At 35.5% G+C, this 16,854-nt stretch overlaps 1 protein-coding gene across 3 annotated transcripts in view; it reads right to left on the bottom strand.

The window, feature by feature from the left end:
* Positions 1-9,927: 9,927 nt before the first annotated feature.
* Positions 9,928-16,854, bottom strand: part of LOC111510765 (uncharacterized) — a 29,732-nt gene continuing 22,805 nt past the window's right edge. For 2 of the 3 annotated variants that reach the window (XM_074180123.1, XM_074180121.1), the window contains 2 exons: positions 13,554-13,822; positions 9,928-10,217 (listed from right to left, as the gene is read on the bottom strand). In XM_074180123.1, coding sequence (XP_074036224.1) covers positions 10,086-10,217; positions 13,554-13,822 — 401 coding nt within the window. In that variant the 3' untranslated portion in view covers positions 9,928-10,085. The remainder of the gene's footprint in view (positions 10,218-13,553; positions 13,823-16,854) is intronic. The other variant, XM_074180122.1, reaches the window with a different exon arrangement.

The raw sequence follows: 16,854 nt of genomic DNA, 5'->3' as shown, positions 1-16,854 counted from the left end.
GATTCCTGCATGTTAATAGGTAGCAAATATCGTTGAAGACAACTGCAAGATGAACAGCTGTCATTGAATCTTTATATTGATAATGTCATCATTGAAAGGGTAACAACTTTTAAATATCTGGGAGTGGTATTAGATCAAGAATTGAACTTTAATGCGCACTGTAGTTATATTCAGAAGAAAATAGCCATGAAAATTCATCTTTTATATAGATTGAAAAATAAAATAAGTGAATATGCAAAATTAACAATTTATAAATCAATAATAGCACCCCACTTTGACTATTGCAGTACATTACTCTATTTTGTGAGCAATGAAAAATCTAAACAAACTACAGAAGCTTCAAAACAGATCCATGAGGGCAATATTAAGTTGTAATAAACACACATCTGTGGAATACATGTTGGAAACACTGTCTCAAAGGGTAACACTGAATATGCTAATATTTATATTTAAAATTAAACAGAATATGTTGCAAAGTTATCTAAGTGATCAGTTAACCTACACAAGTAGTATTCATACACACTCCACTAGAAATAGATTAGGAAATTTTTATATCAACAGAAAACATATAGGTTGTGACTCGTTGTATAGTTTTTGTCTGATTGTATTTAATAATTTGCCAAGTCATATAAAAAGCTGTGATTCATTAAATTCATTCAAAAGAAAATGTAGTGAATATATTTCAAGTAATTGTCATCAATAATTCGTCTTGTTTTCTAGTTTCTTGTTTTTAAAATGTGACTTGTCTCTAATTTTATATATATTTTTTATTGTTTTGTATTTTATAAGTGACTCGCTCTACTATGAAGAGCATTATTTGCTAATAAAGAGTAATAATAATAATAACAAATACTTTCCTAACGATGATCACTTGAGCGACACTCCTGTCAGGCAGTCAAATAAGGGATGGAGAAAGGGGGGAGTGGCGTGAGGATCAGCCGCTCTTTTCTATTGAGGAGCTGCGGGCACTGCGGGCAGTAGCTGATCAGCTACTCGATGGAAAGGCGACTGGCATAGATGGGGTCCCAACGAAGTGATTCGTAGGGTCACTGAATCGGAGGGAGAATACATGATGAGACTTTTCAACGGCTGTCTGGAAAGAAGGTATTTCCCTGCGGTATGGAAGCAAACAAAGGTCGTATGGATACCAAAAAAGGACGGAAACTACAAGCCTATCAGCTTATTGACAGGCATGGGGCGCATGTTGGACAGGCTCCTTAATGGTAGGATTCAAGCCTGGTGTGAAAGGGAAAGTGAAACCAATATGGTTTTATAGGAGAAATGGATACAGTAATGGCTGTTGAGAAATTAATGAAAAGGATTAAAGAGAATAAGAGAGGAAGGAGACACAGCCTGGTTGTGGCGTTGGACTTGTCCAATGTCTTCAATACCGCGTGGGTACCGGTAATTGAGAATTGCATGACGCGAATGGGTATGCTGGAAAATGTGGGGAAGAGAACAGTCACTTGTGGAACGGTCTCTGAAATCATAAACAGAGGCTGTCCACAGGGTTCTAGTCTGGGACCGATTCTATGGCTGATGAGCCCAGGAGCCTACACAGATGACCAGCTGCTCATCGTTGAAGGTGGCTCCGTAGGCGACATCGAAAAAAAATGGAATCTGGTCTGTAATAAATGTAAAGCATGGGAGGAAGAGATGTGGTTGGAATACAATGAAAGGAAGACAGAATTCATGTACATACAGGCCAGACGGGATGAAAGACTCCCGGTTATGAGAATGAATTAGACAAAGAGATGGAAATCGGAATGAATGTGAAATACCTGGGAATTGTGGTGGACTCTGGATTATTGTTCATAGACCACCAATAAGAGGATAGGAAAAAACTAAATACAGTGGCGGGGAAAATGAGGAGATGGACCGGAAGGAATATTGGACTGAGGGGAGACTGGGTCAGAATCATATACGAAAGGGTAGCGAAACCTGCAGCTATGTATGGAGTGCAAGTGTGGGGGTGTAGGGTGCACGACATCATAGTCAGGAGACAGCTGAGCGCGGCGCAGAGACCTTTTATTATTGCTTCATGTGGGGCGTATAGGAAGGCGCCGTCGGCTGCGCTCAGTGTGATCTCAGGCTCCACTTCATATTGAAGCCGGGGTCTTAGTTAGGGAAGCTATAGATTACGCTGTAGACGACCACTCCCGATATAGAAGGCCTAGACACTCTGTCGAATGAGGCCCTCATGTCCCTCGTTAACAGATGAATTACAAACGCCTACTACACAAAACAAGTGCTTCATGCTTAGTGCTGACTTCAGTCTGAAGGATGAACTGTATAACCCGAACAACTGGCCAAAAAGCGTAGCTATAAGACGCTTTGATTTTAAGAAATACTATTCACACCAGCATCATTCAAATCGCTTCGACCATATAAGGGAGGATTTTTAAGAACCAAACACATTAATACCTGTCTATCGAAAGGGTTTATCACTGAAAAGGCAGAAGAAAATATCGGAAAAGTATCAGGGCAACAAAAGGACGATTGTACAAATGTGAAATCATCTCTAACCATTATGCATCTCAATATCCAGGGCATGGCAACAAGGAAAATTCAACAGCTAGAAGTTCTAATGGATCGCAATCAACCAGACATTGTATGCCTATCAGAACACTGGCTTACAGCACCAGAAATTAAAGTCCTAAACATATCGAACTACAATTTAGTTAATAATTACTGTAGAGAAATTCATAGCCATGGTGGGGTCTGTATCCTATCAAAGAAAAGATGTTTTCTTAAACCTTTTTCCTTTAACAAATGTATAGAAAAAAACTTCGAAGTAACAATAGCTACCTATGAAACAAACTGTAAAAATTGCCAATTATATATTATAACAGTGTACAGAACACCAAACAGTGATATCAATATATTTATAGATGAAATCTATGATCTGATGTGTAACCTTTACATAAAAAACAACTACTACATTCTATGTGGTGATATAAATGTCGATCTACTAACTGATCACTGTGAATCACGAAAAATAAAAAATATCTTTTGCGAATTCAATATGAATAACCAGATCACTTCTCCCACACGTCTCAATAAGGGTATAGATGTTATAATCAGCAATATTTCTGCTACAGGTGTATATGTTGAGGACACCCATCTGTCAGATCATAGATTTCAACTGTGTATATTTGAGTTACCAACACTTCACAGTAAGAATATTAACATAACCTATAGTCGTTATTATTCAGATGATAACTTGATGACTTTCAGGAATTTATTAATTGACGAAGAATGGGAAGATGTGTACAAATACACAGATGTAAATCAAAGTTTCGATATGTTCTATACAATATTTCAATTCCATTACTATAATGCATTTCCACTGAAAAAAGTAAGGACAACTAAAAATGGGGACAAACCCTGGATAACTAGGGACATCAAAGAGCTACATCAAATGGTATGTGATATGTGTAAAATAGTTAAGTCTACTAATAATGAAGTCATAAAAAACAAATACAAACAACTTAAATACCTATATGAAGAGCTAATAAAAAAAACTAAAACAGAGTACAATAATAAACGAATCTTGAATGCAAGTAATGTAAACAAGGAGAGCTGGAAAATTATTAATGAAAGTAGAAACATCACAAAAACTAGAAATACAATTGAACTCACTAACAACAATGATATAATAACAGATAGGGAAGCAATTGGTAATTACTTCAATGATTTCTTCATAAATATTGAGAAAATCGAGCCAAAGAAAGATATAAAATTAGCATCATTTTTTAACAATAGTTTATTTCTATACTCGACAACCCCAATGGAGGTTCAAGAGATTATAAAAAAAACAACAAAAACGCCAACTCCAGGTGTAGATGAAATACATGGAAAAACCTTGAGGGCTGTCAGTGACATTATATGTCATCCCCTATCATACATTATAGACAAATCATTCTGTGAAGGGATTTATCCGGATGCGCTCAAAATATCAAAATCTGTCCCGATCTATAAAAACAAAGGATCAAAAAATGAAGTAAAAAACTACAGAAACGTATGTCTGCAATCACAACTAGCAAAAATAATTGATTATAGCTACTATATGAGATTGAGTAAATTCACTGAACAGCACAAAATTATTCCTGATTGCCAGCACGGCTTTAGGCAGAAAAGATCAACATCTACTGCGATAAATGAACTCTGTGATCACGTATATATGAACCTAAATGAGAAGCAATTTCCAGTGTGCCTATATTTTGATCTTACTAGGGCTTTCGACACCATTAATCATGAATTACTTCTTGAAAAACTTAACCGAATAGGGATTAGGGGGATAGCCAATGACTGGGTTGCCTCATATCTAAAAAACAGGATGCAGGTAGTAGTTATTGATTCGGTAAAATCAGAACCTGCCCTTGTTAAAATGGGGGTCCCACAAGGATCAACACTAGCCCCGCTATTTTTCATCATCTTTATGAGTGATATAATACTTGCATCTTTGTTACCGAATAAAACTATAGCATATGCAGATGATACAAGCCTAATAGTAGCGAAAAACAACCTTCCACTCTCGATAGAAGTTGCAAATAAAACTGCAGAAGAATTCTCACACTGGTGTAAAAATAATGGTTTACAAGTTAATATAAACAAAACAGTCTTCATGCTCTTCCAACAAAAAAATACTACATATGATTACAGTCCCCTCATAAGAATCGATCATAAATCTATAGAGCAGGTCAGTCATATTAAATACTTAGGACTTACAATTGACCAAAAACTGACTTGGGAACTACATGCAGAAAATCTTACCTCAAAAATGAGTAGCTTGTGTTTTGTAATGAGACAGTTACGGGGAACTGTTTCATTGCAGGTACTCAAACTGACATATTTTGCACTCATACAGTCTGCAATGTCTTATGGGCTGGCCTTTTGGGGAAATTCCGCCCATATGACAAAAGTATTCACTATGCAAAAAAGGATAATAAGATGTATGGCAGGTCTACGTCACAGAGAATCCTGTAGAAATACCTTCACTGAACTGGCACTCTTAACATTGCCTTCACTGTATATATTAATCATAACAATGAATATCAAGAAAAATGAATCAAGCTACATTAAAAATAACATGATACATAAACATCACACTCGGAATGGTAATGAACTGCGACTACCCTACTCTCGACTGGCTCTTGGTCAGGGATCCTCAAGTTATCAAGGTATCATCTGCTATAATAAAGCACTTCAGCTATTTGGAAACACTTGTAATTTCACTGAAGAATTTCTTCAACTCTAGCTATTATTGTGTAGTTACTTTATTTTACTTGTACAAATAATAATAAAAAAAAAATAGATTTCACAATTTTAACTAATTTAAGCTACTTGCATATATTATTTGTCACTGTTCTTGCATCTTTTTATTATGTCTACTTAACTTCTAATAACATGTATATATACACTAACTATAGATAAGCACAATTGCTTTGTGTTCGGTTCTGACTAGTCTGATAAAGTTTTATGCTGTATGTACCACATGTATAAAATCTTTTAATGATGAATAAATTTCTATTCTATTCTATTCTATTCTATTCTCCCTTCATCCAAAACACTCCAGCCAGGCAGGAGTTCACCGTGAAGGGCGGTACTGATGTCTGAGGACATTCATGCCGCCATCCCATGATCAGTTATGATCCATTTGTCCTTCTGACTAGCGTCAGACGTAAGGGTAAGGGAGCCAGGCTCCAACCTGTTTGAAATTAAGATGGCTGTCGGAATCCGGGGCCAGATACCATGAGAGGAGAATGAAGGGTGAAAGGAAGACTGAAGACAAAATGAAAGGTACAGACAAGATACTCCCATAGATGCAAGGGATGTTGCTTGAGGAGATGCAAGACGAGGGGATGACAGAGGTGTATGTGGATGCCGAAGCGAGGGTGGACGAGGAGAGACGTATGAAAGGAGTAGGTTCTAGGGAATGAAAGGATTTCCGGACAGAACAGCGTGAACGAAGCGGAATTGATTGAGATAGAGAGAGTGATAGATATGTGGGGTATGAATAATATAATGTTGGAGTAATTAGTGACTCTGCCATGACGGTGGAAAGGATGAAAGCGACACAAGTGAACAACAAAAGGGTGGCTATGATTCAAAAAATGATTGAAGAGTGAAAGGGGAGCACGAAAGGGACATCAAAAAGACAACCTGGAAAATGAAAAGGCCCACGAGGAGACCATTAAAGATATGAGAAAGGATAGCATATCATGGAATGTAAGAAAAATGAGTAGCAAGAGTGAAGAGAGAAAGAGGATAAAGGAATGTATCACGAAAGAATGGCAGCGGAAATGGGATAACGGTATGACTGGGCGACTGCTCTACAGAGTTTGTAAGACAGTCGGGTATGAATCACTAGATTGTCTGGGAAGGCAGTTCAACTGTTCACGGGGCACGGTAACTTTCCGGGTTACCTGGCCAGATTCAACTTGGGACCGGAGGTGCCTTGCCCATGTGGATAGGGGAGCCTGAAACGGCAAAACATGTGCTTGAAAGATGTATGGATGGAGAGTTGGGTAGCGAGAATGAAAAGAACGACTGGAACAAAAAAAGGGAGGAATGCAACTGAGAGATAGCAATGGAAGAAGAAATGAATGGATACGTGCTGCGAATGAATGGGTGGGCAGAGAGTGTGGTGAGGGATGAACGGGACGGGTGAGAGGCAAGCTACCAGCATGCCAAATCAGAAAACCGAAGTAGTGACGGTCTTCTCAATACGGACAGACTTTTTCAAATTTACATGATCTGATTTGTGAAACTTAGATGTTAGTGCCTTCTGGTAAAATAAATATTACTGGATTCTTGTGTTTTTTGATATTCAAAACCAATTGTTATAACATTATAGTATGGTGAGCTGAAAACGGCTGTATTTTGACGAGTTTGTGTTTTGTTCAATTATTTTTTTTTTTCTTTTTCTGATAAAGTGTATATACAGTGTGTTTCAAATTCGTTCCTCACCATTGGGATATCGGTAACTATGAAAGATACGAAGATGGTTAAATTGGGGGCAAAGTTGTACATTTACCTGACTAACAATATGCCGTTGAGAAAGTTCTGAAATTCTGAGTATATCCGAAGATATCCGGAAAAAACAGAAATTTCGGAAAATGGTTTTTATTTTTTTCTAGCTTCATTTCTCGAAGGATTCGAAAATAAATTGCACTTTCAAGTTGCCACTTTTTCTCTGCTAAAAATGGTGTTTTCAAATTTGCTATCCGACGTTTCGTCTTCCGGCCACCATCATCAACTTTATTTTTTCTTATGGGTGCTACATTAGATTCTTTCTGTTTTGAATAGACTCAGATTTTACCTTTTCAATGATGTATCATAAGTTATCAAATACGATAGAAACAGTGTTAGGACATCGGAAATGTATTTAAACTTGTATCCCGAAAGATGACAACCACATCGAACTATGTTCAAGTTATTGGATCAAAATCTCACAGAGTTTGGTTCATTTGAAAAGCCGAGGAAAAAATACGGAAACAGAATGGACCAGGAAACTAAAGAAATTTTGATAAATGAGGTATGTATGAGGTGATTTAGACATTTTGATAAATGAGGTAATTTAGACATTGTGTCCTTTTCAATAAAAATTAATAATTTGCAGATGAACATGGACCTGGCGTAGATCTACACGTCAAATTTTTTCCGAAATTAATATTTGTCATACAAGTGCTAGGAGACATCTCAAAGAAGCGGTTTAAAATGTTAGAGAATACACATATCTCAAAAATTGCATGCAGGTGTTCCCGAAAGGCGATTAGAATTTTGTAATTGGCTAATAAGAAGACCTGAATTTCCTGTTTTTCTGGAAAATGTAATTTGGACAGATGAAATCACTTTTACGAATTGTGGGATATTCAACTGAAATAACAAACACATTTGGAGCATAAACAACCCCAGGCAGTTCCGAGAAATTCAACCTCAAGTGCGATTTAGTATTTACATATGGGCAGAATTTTCCAAAGATAGAATTTTGGGTCATTTATTTGACGGAATTCTGAATGGAGAAACTCATCACCAGTTTTTAATGTCTATTTTCGTAGACTATTTGGATGCTCTACCTTTGGCTAAGTATAACATCGGGTTTCAATATGATGGTGCTCCACCACACACTACCAAACGAGTATTCAATTACCTGACTGAAAGGTTTGGTAATAAATGGATAGGGAATAATGGTTTAGTGAGGTGGCCAGCAAGGTCTCCAGACTTAAGTGTTATGGATACATTCTTATGGGGTACACTGAAAAATAGAGTTTATGGTCAGAGGGAATATCAAAATATTGAGGACCTTCAACATAGCATTGTTAGAGAGTTTGGAAGATTGAGAAGGAGGGAAATTAATCGTGCAGTGAATAATATTTGAAGAAGGCCAGCATTTTGAGCATTTGCTGTAATTTACTTTTGTCTTCACATTTTAGTAAATTATTGTTATTTGTTCAAGTGCTATTTTCATCGAAAAGGACATGTCTAATTTACCTCATACACAACTCATTTATAAAATTTTCTTTAGTTTCCTGGTCCTTTCTGTCTCCGTATTTTTTCCTCGGTTTTTCAAATGAACCAAACTCGGTGAGATTTTGATCCAATGACTTGAACATAGTTCGATGTGGTTGTCTTCTTTCGGGATACAAGTTTAAATACATTTCAAATGTCGTAACACTGTTTCTATCGTATTTGTTATAAATTTGTATCATATCTCTTTTTTCTTCATTCGTAAAAGCCATTTTTCGCCAAAAATTCAATGACTGGTACAATAACAAAATGTCACTGAGTGCAACAAATTGAAAGTCAAATTCATAAACACCAAAGTCAAAGCCTATTATGATAAAAATTAATTTTTTTCAATATCTCCAATTTTTGGAAAAAGAATGATAACTTATGATACATCATTAAAAAGGTAAAATCTGGTTATATTTAAAACAGAAAGAATGTAATGTAGCACACATAAGAAAAAATAAAGTTGATGATGGTGGAAACGTCGGAGAGCAAATCTGAAAACACCATTATGTAGCAGGGAAAAAGTGGCAATGTGGAAGTGCAATTTATATTTGAATCCTTCGGAAAATGAAGCTGAAAAAAAATAAAAACCATTTTGCGAAATTTCTGTTTTTTCCGGATATACTCGAAATTTCAGAACTTTCTCAACGGCATATTGTTATTCAGGTAAATGCGCAACTTTGCTCCAATTCAACCATCTTCGTATTTCCCATAGTTTCCGAGATCCCAAGGGAGGATCGAATTTGAAATACCCTTTATAGGATAATTGATATTTATTTAGAATTGTTTATTCAGGTTTCACTGTAACATTGTATGGATTGTAATTATTTTAAGATTGAATAAAGTTTGGGTCATCGACCCCGCTGGATTGGATTATTCAGTGGTATACACTGAATAATCCAATCCAGCGGGGTCGATCCATGCTAGAAATCATGCAAGTAAAAGGTAAGAGCTAATCAATTTTTGACTCCCAAGTCTCGACTTGGTGAGGTGACAGGAGCTAGTAACGGAGAAACTCATTTTGAAATCAAGTTACAAAAAATTTTTTGGGTGAATAAACCCTACATTTTTTCAAACTGTTTTTTGGGTATATAACCTTCCAATAAACGGTCATTTTTGAAAAGTTTCCCAAGCAGGGTGCTTTCAAAATGCCGAGTTGGATTATCTCTAATTAAGCCTGCCCTTGACTCATTACTTCTAATAATTTTGTCATATAAGCATGCAGATTTCTTGAGTTTGAGAATGGATGTTTTCATTGGACAATTGTAAAAAACAAATCATTAAATTTAATGACAGCAAACACAAAGTACTTCGTACTCGACACTTTCACAATATAAACACTATAATTTTTTGACAGTATATTAATTTATTTTGAAGTGCATATTTGATTTGAAAACAAAACGAAATAAATAAAACTCAAACAATCATAATGTTGATAAATACTAAATAACAAAATATATCAAATGAATCACAATTTTGTACTTTCGACTAATAACAAAAACTTGCATTAATATTGATACACACTAAATAACAAAATGTTTTTATATAAATGACAATTATATTTTTGACTAGAAAAGTGTCATGCAATTTTGCAAAGTAGGAGTATATTCGGTTGGTTGTCCAGTTGCCTGAATTTGTTGAGACGATTGCACAGCAGCCATTGCCATTGACACAGGAGTGGTGGTAGGATGATATGGCACCTGAAAAACATTTTGCTAAATATTGATCGGTAATCAATTGAAATAAGTGGAATCTTCTACATAGCAAACTAGATTTCTGATAGATATCATCCGATTTCTTAGTTGACTTATTGAGACGGGTTCGAGATTCAAATCAGAAATTTAATTCATATTGTTTGCACTTATAATGCAAATACAATTTATTTGAAAGGAATGTGTGCCCTCAGTTCATTTCTCTTAGAAAAAAAGAAACCAAACCAGAGTTTTCTTAGCAATAAATTCCACTTGATTTTTGGCACATTGAAATAAACTATTTCTTTTTGTTAGATATAAAACTTCTTTTTTTTGGAAAAGGTATACACTGGAAGATGATTTCTTGAAATCTTAACTCAAAGCACTGCAGTGCTGCTTGGTGGTTAGCAACACCCCTGACTCAAAAAGTGTAATGTAATTTTAGTATATTGGCCACCTTGTGATGCACTGTTTGGAATCTTTGGTGTAGCAATGAATATTTTCCCAACACCTCGACACGAGTTTTGATCACCAAGTGATCATCTTCAAGAGGAAGGTCTCTCTTCAAGATGATCACTTGGTGATCGACATGTGTCAAGGTGTTAAAATAACGGTTTGGTGTTGGGAAAAACCTCCAGTAATATTAATATTGGCCATCCTATAATTTATTACAAATTGATGATATCCCATCATCATTCCATCAAAGAGTTCTATAATAAATGCAACCATTTCAACAGAGTGGTCTGGGCAGAGTTCAAAGAGTAAAGCACGGCACGGCGTCTAATTTATTTTTCCTTCTTTTGGGCAATATTTGACCAAGGAAAGCAAAGCTCTGGTTATTGGGATAAGCCCAGGTCTTCAATACTAGTGAAGATCTGATGCATTAGTTTATCTCTATGTAAGCCTCAAGAGTAAATTCATCTCTGCTGCTTTATATGGGCTTATCATTGAGCGAGTTCATTCCAATTGATTACCTCATTCAGTTCATAAACAAAGCCTAGTTTATCGGTTTCTTTCCTTTATTTTTTATGGTCACGGAGTCTGCCGAATCCCTGATGACTTTACATGTTACAGCCACATTTGTTGAGTAGATACTCCAAACTCAGGAATCCATGGCCGCTCAGTCGTTGGTGAATGTATAATAAAAATATAATAATATTTTTCGGAGTTTTAGAGTTGATCAGCTAAACGGACGCAGATTCTCGAAGCTCTCTATAGAAAGTTTCCATTTATGTGAAGACAACACTGCAAAAAGGCCCGGAACTTTTATTTGAACAACTATGTTTAACTTGTTCGATAGTATCCTATTTATTTTGTAGAAACCGGTCGTAACAAATAATTAACTCAGAAATTAAACAAAAGTTATTTTCTTTATTATATATTCAATTGTGTTTAATCCTCAGAACAAGTTTGGCTCTGGGATTTATACCAAACATTGGCTAAATAAGGCCACCTTCATTCCAAAACCTGGAAAAATCGGAAAAGACTCGGCAAAGGCCTTGAAACAAATCAGTCTCATGTCTTTTACATTAAAGATATTAATGAAATTACTTTCCAGGCATATTAGGGACATAGCATTGGCTACCAGACCACTGCATTGAGACCAATATATCTACAGATCAGGTATATGTCGAGAGAAACAGCTTTATGTCGAGTCAAGGAAAAATCAGAATATGCTTACAAGAACAGACCAGTGCATCGGACCAATATGCCTATTATAGATCATGTATGTCGACAGAAAAAGCAGAATATGTTTATAAGGAAGTGCTTTCAGCTGTTTTCTTGGACATGGAAAGAATCAATCATCCAGATGTTGAGGAGAAGAGGGATCGACAGCACAAGCTGTACAGCTGCCAGACAAAATCATGAGCCCCTCCCTCAAGATGTGTAGTAGATGTGTAGAAATCTGTTATCGGTCTGTTAGATTATTTGAGCCGTACTACGTAAAGCAAACACAAGTTTCTATTCCTTTTTTCCCAATACTTTCCTTGGCATACACTGTCCCAAACTTTACGCAGTTACGATTTCTCCCACCGGCCATGACTCAGTCAAGCTGTAGGTGGATAGTCTGCATGCTTAGAGGAAGATTGGTATATTGTACAACCATAATGGCAGAGGCAGTAGTGGCACGGGTACTAAGCAGTTGTCTTCAGGGTGAAGTGGGGTGGTTGTCCCTACTCTTATGGAGCCTTGTAATGGACGAGTTACTACGCCTTCTGGACCAACATGAACACAAAGGTCGAAGCAAATATAATATAGTAAAGGGACACATGCAGCAAACTCTGAATATTATAACTAAATGGATCAATGAAGAAGGGCTGAACACAAGCCCGATGAAATTGACAAAAGAGGGTCTGGTACCTCTGAAACTTTGAGGTGATGGGATAAATCTGTCGGGAGAGGTCAAATATCTAGGAGTGATACTAGATCCCAGGTTGGTCTCCAACCAACATCTAGGAAGAGTTAATAAAAGATAAGGCGGAGGTAGCACTGATGCTGGCCAGACACAACTACAAAAGATATGGGGGCTTAAACCAGACATGATGTATTGGATAAACACAAAGGTGATGGAACCCATGGTAACATATGCATGTATCGGGATCGAATAAAACAGAAATTTCGAAATATGTGGAGGAACAAACATCAAACATATTCTCGGACAATATGACCGAAACCTGGGACCGATTGGTATCACTGAAGACTCATGGTGTTTGTAGATGTAGATATTTTCATTTAGATAACGGTTGGTACTGTTGTCCAACAATAAATAAAATTAACAATCCCTATCAATACTCATTGTACTGAACAAAAAGGGAAAAGTCATGGGTAAATGAGAAATCACTGAGCATAAGCTCAAAGCATGCCATCTTTCATGTTCCATAATCAAGGCCATGTTTAAAATTGTCAAGACCAGGCATTGGTTGAACCTGCAACCAGCACATGATAGTTCTGAATCCAACCCATTATCACAGCTGGCCATCATCTCACTAATGCTATTTTGCTGATCTTGCCTGATGGTCATCATTATATTTGTTTTCTCCTGTATAATGTAAAAAAGGGCGATTTTAATTTCAAAGGTATAGAAATTGTTTTCTTTCATTAAAATGTTGATTTTTCTTCATTTGCTATTCATTAAGTTTCAATCATTCCTTAAGCTATATTCCTCAAATTAGACACCAAAGTATTTTCCCTCCTTGTTCTATTTATAAATGTCAATTAGACAAAATTCATTTTGAACATAAATCTGCACAAAAATTAAATTCAACATGGTTTTGAATGGGTTGAGAAAGTTTCAAACAAAAAGTCAAAAAATTATTCATTTAATAATGTTGAGTTGAATCTTACCGTTGACCCATGATGAAATCTGGGGTCCAACATCATAGCTGCAGCAACTGCAGCAGCTGTCGATGTTGCAGTTGCAGGATTTGTTCTCGACGTCAACATGTGGTGGTTGACGATATTATTATTGTGTTGTTGGGTCGTGGAACGCTGGTTGTTGCTCGAGGCTCCAATGATTTGGTTATGGATATTGTGGGCATGATTATGTGAATGGTGAAATTCAGAGGGCTCTCCAAAATGGTGGTAATTTGAATTTATTGCTGTTAGATTTGTAGCTGGAATATTGAATGAAAAACAGATTTTAAACAGGTTATAATACATTTGAAGTTTTATTTTTCATGAAAGGATATCCAAGAGGAAAAAACCATTTTCTATAAGTATTCTCTGGGAAAAATAACATAAATAGAATTCTATTACTAGCATTTTTGAATTTATTATCTTACAATGAAATCGATAATATAGAAGTGGCTGAAAATCAGGATAGAAAGATGATATGATATAAATGGTGCCTTAAGTACCGAAAACACTGTAACATTCCTAAATTAATTAATTAACTATAGGAAGTCACTCTTGCTTTAAACACCAACTTTTAAAAAAAGAATAGACTCATGAACAAAATGAATTCTATCAAGAATTTCTTGTAAACCTTAATAAATGTGACCTAGTCGAACTTTGAAGAATAGGTAGAATCTCTGACATTTTTTGGTCAAACAGGAGACATGGCAGATACGGACAAGTCAGACGGCTCCCAAGTAGTAGAAAAAAAAAAAAAGGTAAGTTCGAGTTACAATGTATGCTAGTATGTAATCATTTTGGTGGAATCTATTCATATAATTAAAATTATTATATGTCAAGACCCGGTGCAGACAGGCATACAATCAACGAGGGGCAAATTATGTGGACGATTTTGAAATATGTTTTCTTTCAAGAGCCAACGCAAATGAGCGTCGTATACACGCGCATTCGCTAGACTGTGTTGGCTTATATGAGAGTAACACTATACAGGCTGATTCACGGTGGATGGCACATTAGACGTTTCTGGTGAACCAGACAACGGATCAATTAGATCTGCCACCACGAAAGCAGTCAACACCCGCATTTTAAAGTGCTTGGAAGTGAACGGCCAGCGATTCGAACATATTTTGAAATATTCCACATGATTGTTTTACTTTTTTATAATTATTCATATCAATATTTCCAATTTCAAGTTTCTTGGTGCTTTTTTAAAGTTTATGCAAACATATTGAAATTGTTCTGAATTCGTATAAATTTCTTGAGGTTCATTGGCGGTAGATTCGGATACATTTCATTGAACTCTCTACATGTTCTGCTGATAATTTTGTCACACTGTCCAAAAATAATAAACAAATTCATAAGAACTTCGTTTGAATAGTTTTGTTCCATCGTTTTGAAGGTATTTGCAACTTCTGAAGTGACGAAAATGTCGATATTATTAGGAGAATGTCACAACGCTACTGTCAAATAGTAATCATGGCCTGCTAACCAAATACCGAATGGAAATACCATTCTGAAGGGACATTTTCACAAATAAATGTTCATAAGTCCGAAACTTGACTAGTTAGGTATAGGTATGATATACATAGAAAGAAAGCAAATTTCAGCAGCTTTCCGAATTTTCAATAATATACAGGGTGTTCCATTTAAAATAATCAAATTTCAGCAACTTTTTCAAGCAAACGAAAAAACTGTATTTTTTTACCACCCTGTATTGAAGTAACGGAGATTAGGCTGACGTGTGGGAAGTGTCCAAGTATCACCTAACTCCAAACCAAATTTCGATATCATAGTACTTCTCAACTAAAAGATATCGGCATTTTTAGAAGTCATGATTTTCGAAGAAAAAAATTGAAATTAATTTTTATTTCGAAAACGGTAACAGATAGGTATAGGGAAATATCAAGAAAAGTTGTCGGGCAATTGTTGGAAATTCCAAAAATAATATTATATACAGAGTGTTCCATTTGAAAAATCAAAGTTGCTACTGCTTTCTAATAGAAGTGGCAACACCGCATTGTCGAAAATATTTTAGTTGGCTAGAGAATGTCCGAATATGCCCTCCATTAAATTTTCAAAGTGATCCGTTGTCTGGTTCACCAGAAACGTCTAATGTGCCATCCACCGTGAATCAGCCTGTACAGGGTGTCCCATATAAAACTCCCTGGGCAAATATCTGAAAAATGAGAGAGAATATCCATATTTCGTGAAGGCAGATGATTTTGATGTCAAAGGGTCCTCTTATTTGCGAACAGATCCAGCAATAGGCGTCATTCATTAGGGCGTCGCGACACCGACGCCAATTTTTTTAAATGGTAACCTAAATTTTCTGATTCATTTTTGGATTCTGCATTAAATTCTGAATTCAGTCATATAGTACACTTGTAGTTTTCCTTGAATACTGATGAAAAAAAGGAATTTTATTGCATATTATAAAAAGGGCCATGAATAAGTCAAAATGAATGCAATAATTTGACATTTATACAAATTTTAATTCTATTGACAACTTTATTTATACAACATTAATTTTATTTATACAATATTAATTTTATCTATACAAGTGCAACTCTAATTTTAATCTTATTTTAATTTTAATTTAATTTTATCTTACAATTTTAATTTTTTAAGACAATTTTATTTATACATAAAAACTTAATTTATACATATTTATAAGATACTCTCTCCCTCATCTATGATCTGAACTTAGTATTATTTACATTGTAACTTAGTGTTTAATAAGTACCTGCCAATGGAAAAAAGCTTATTCCCTATTTCATATATTGCATCTATCGTATGGTAACACGCATTAGAGTTACAAAGTGTTTGTCAACAAGATGTTAGTTCTTAAGACATTAAACGATATTAAATAAATAAAAAATAAATAATACGAGTTTAATGAAATGAATCTATCAGTTATGATTTCATTGTCTATTCAATTTTATCTAGTTGCGTATTTCTTTACAAATTAAAATTAATGTTTCAAATTACCAAAAAATATGTTACTTTGACCATAACTCGACTAACATGATGATAATGAAATCAATTAGTGATAACAAGAATCATTTTAGTAAGTGTTAGAACTGCCTCCCTTCACGTAGAATACACATATTGCATCTTTTTAGTAATTCCCGATTCGTGACAGCTAAAAGCGTCTCTCGCCTTATGGAAGCACAAACATTTGTGATAATATTTTTCAAATCCTCTACATTTTGTGGACGTTGCATATAAACTAAGTCTTTGATATATCCCCACAAAGAGAAATCTAGTGAAGTAATATCTGGACTTCGAGCTG

The sequence above is a fragment of the Leptinotarsa decemlineata genome, unplaced genomic scaffold, assembly GCF_025532065.1.
Source record: "Leptinotarsa decemlineata unplaced genomic scaffold, Ldec_3_MD MMD2_tig00026294_RagTag_RagTag, whole genome shotgun sequence".
Classification (NCBI taxonomy): domain Eukaryota; kingdom Metazoa; phylum Arthropoda; class Insecta; order Coleoptera; family Chrysomelidae; genus Leptinotarsa; species Leptinotarsa decemlineata.
The sequence above is the reverse complement of the archived record's forward strand: the minus strand, read 5'-3'. Positions and strand labels throughout refer to the sequence as shown.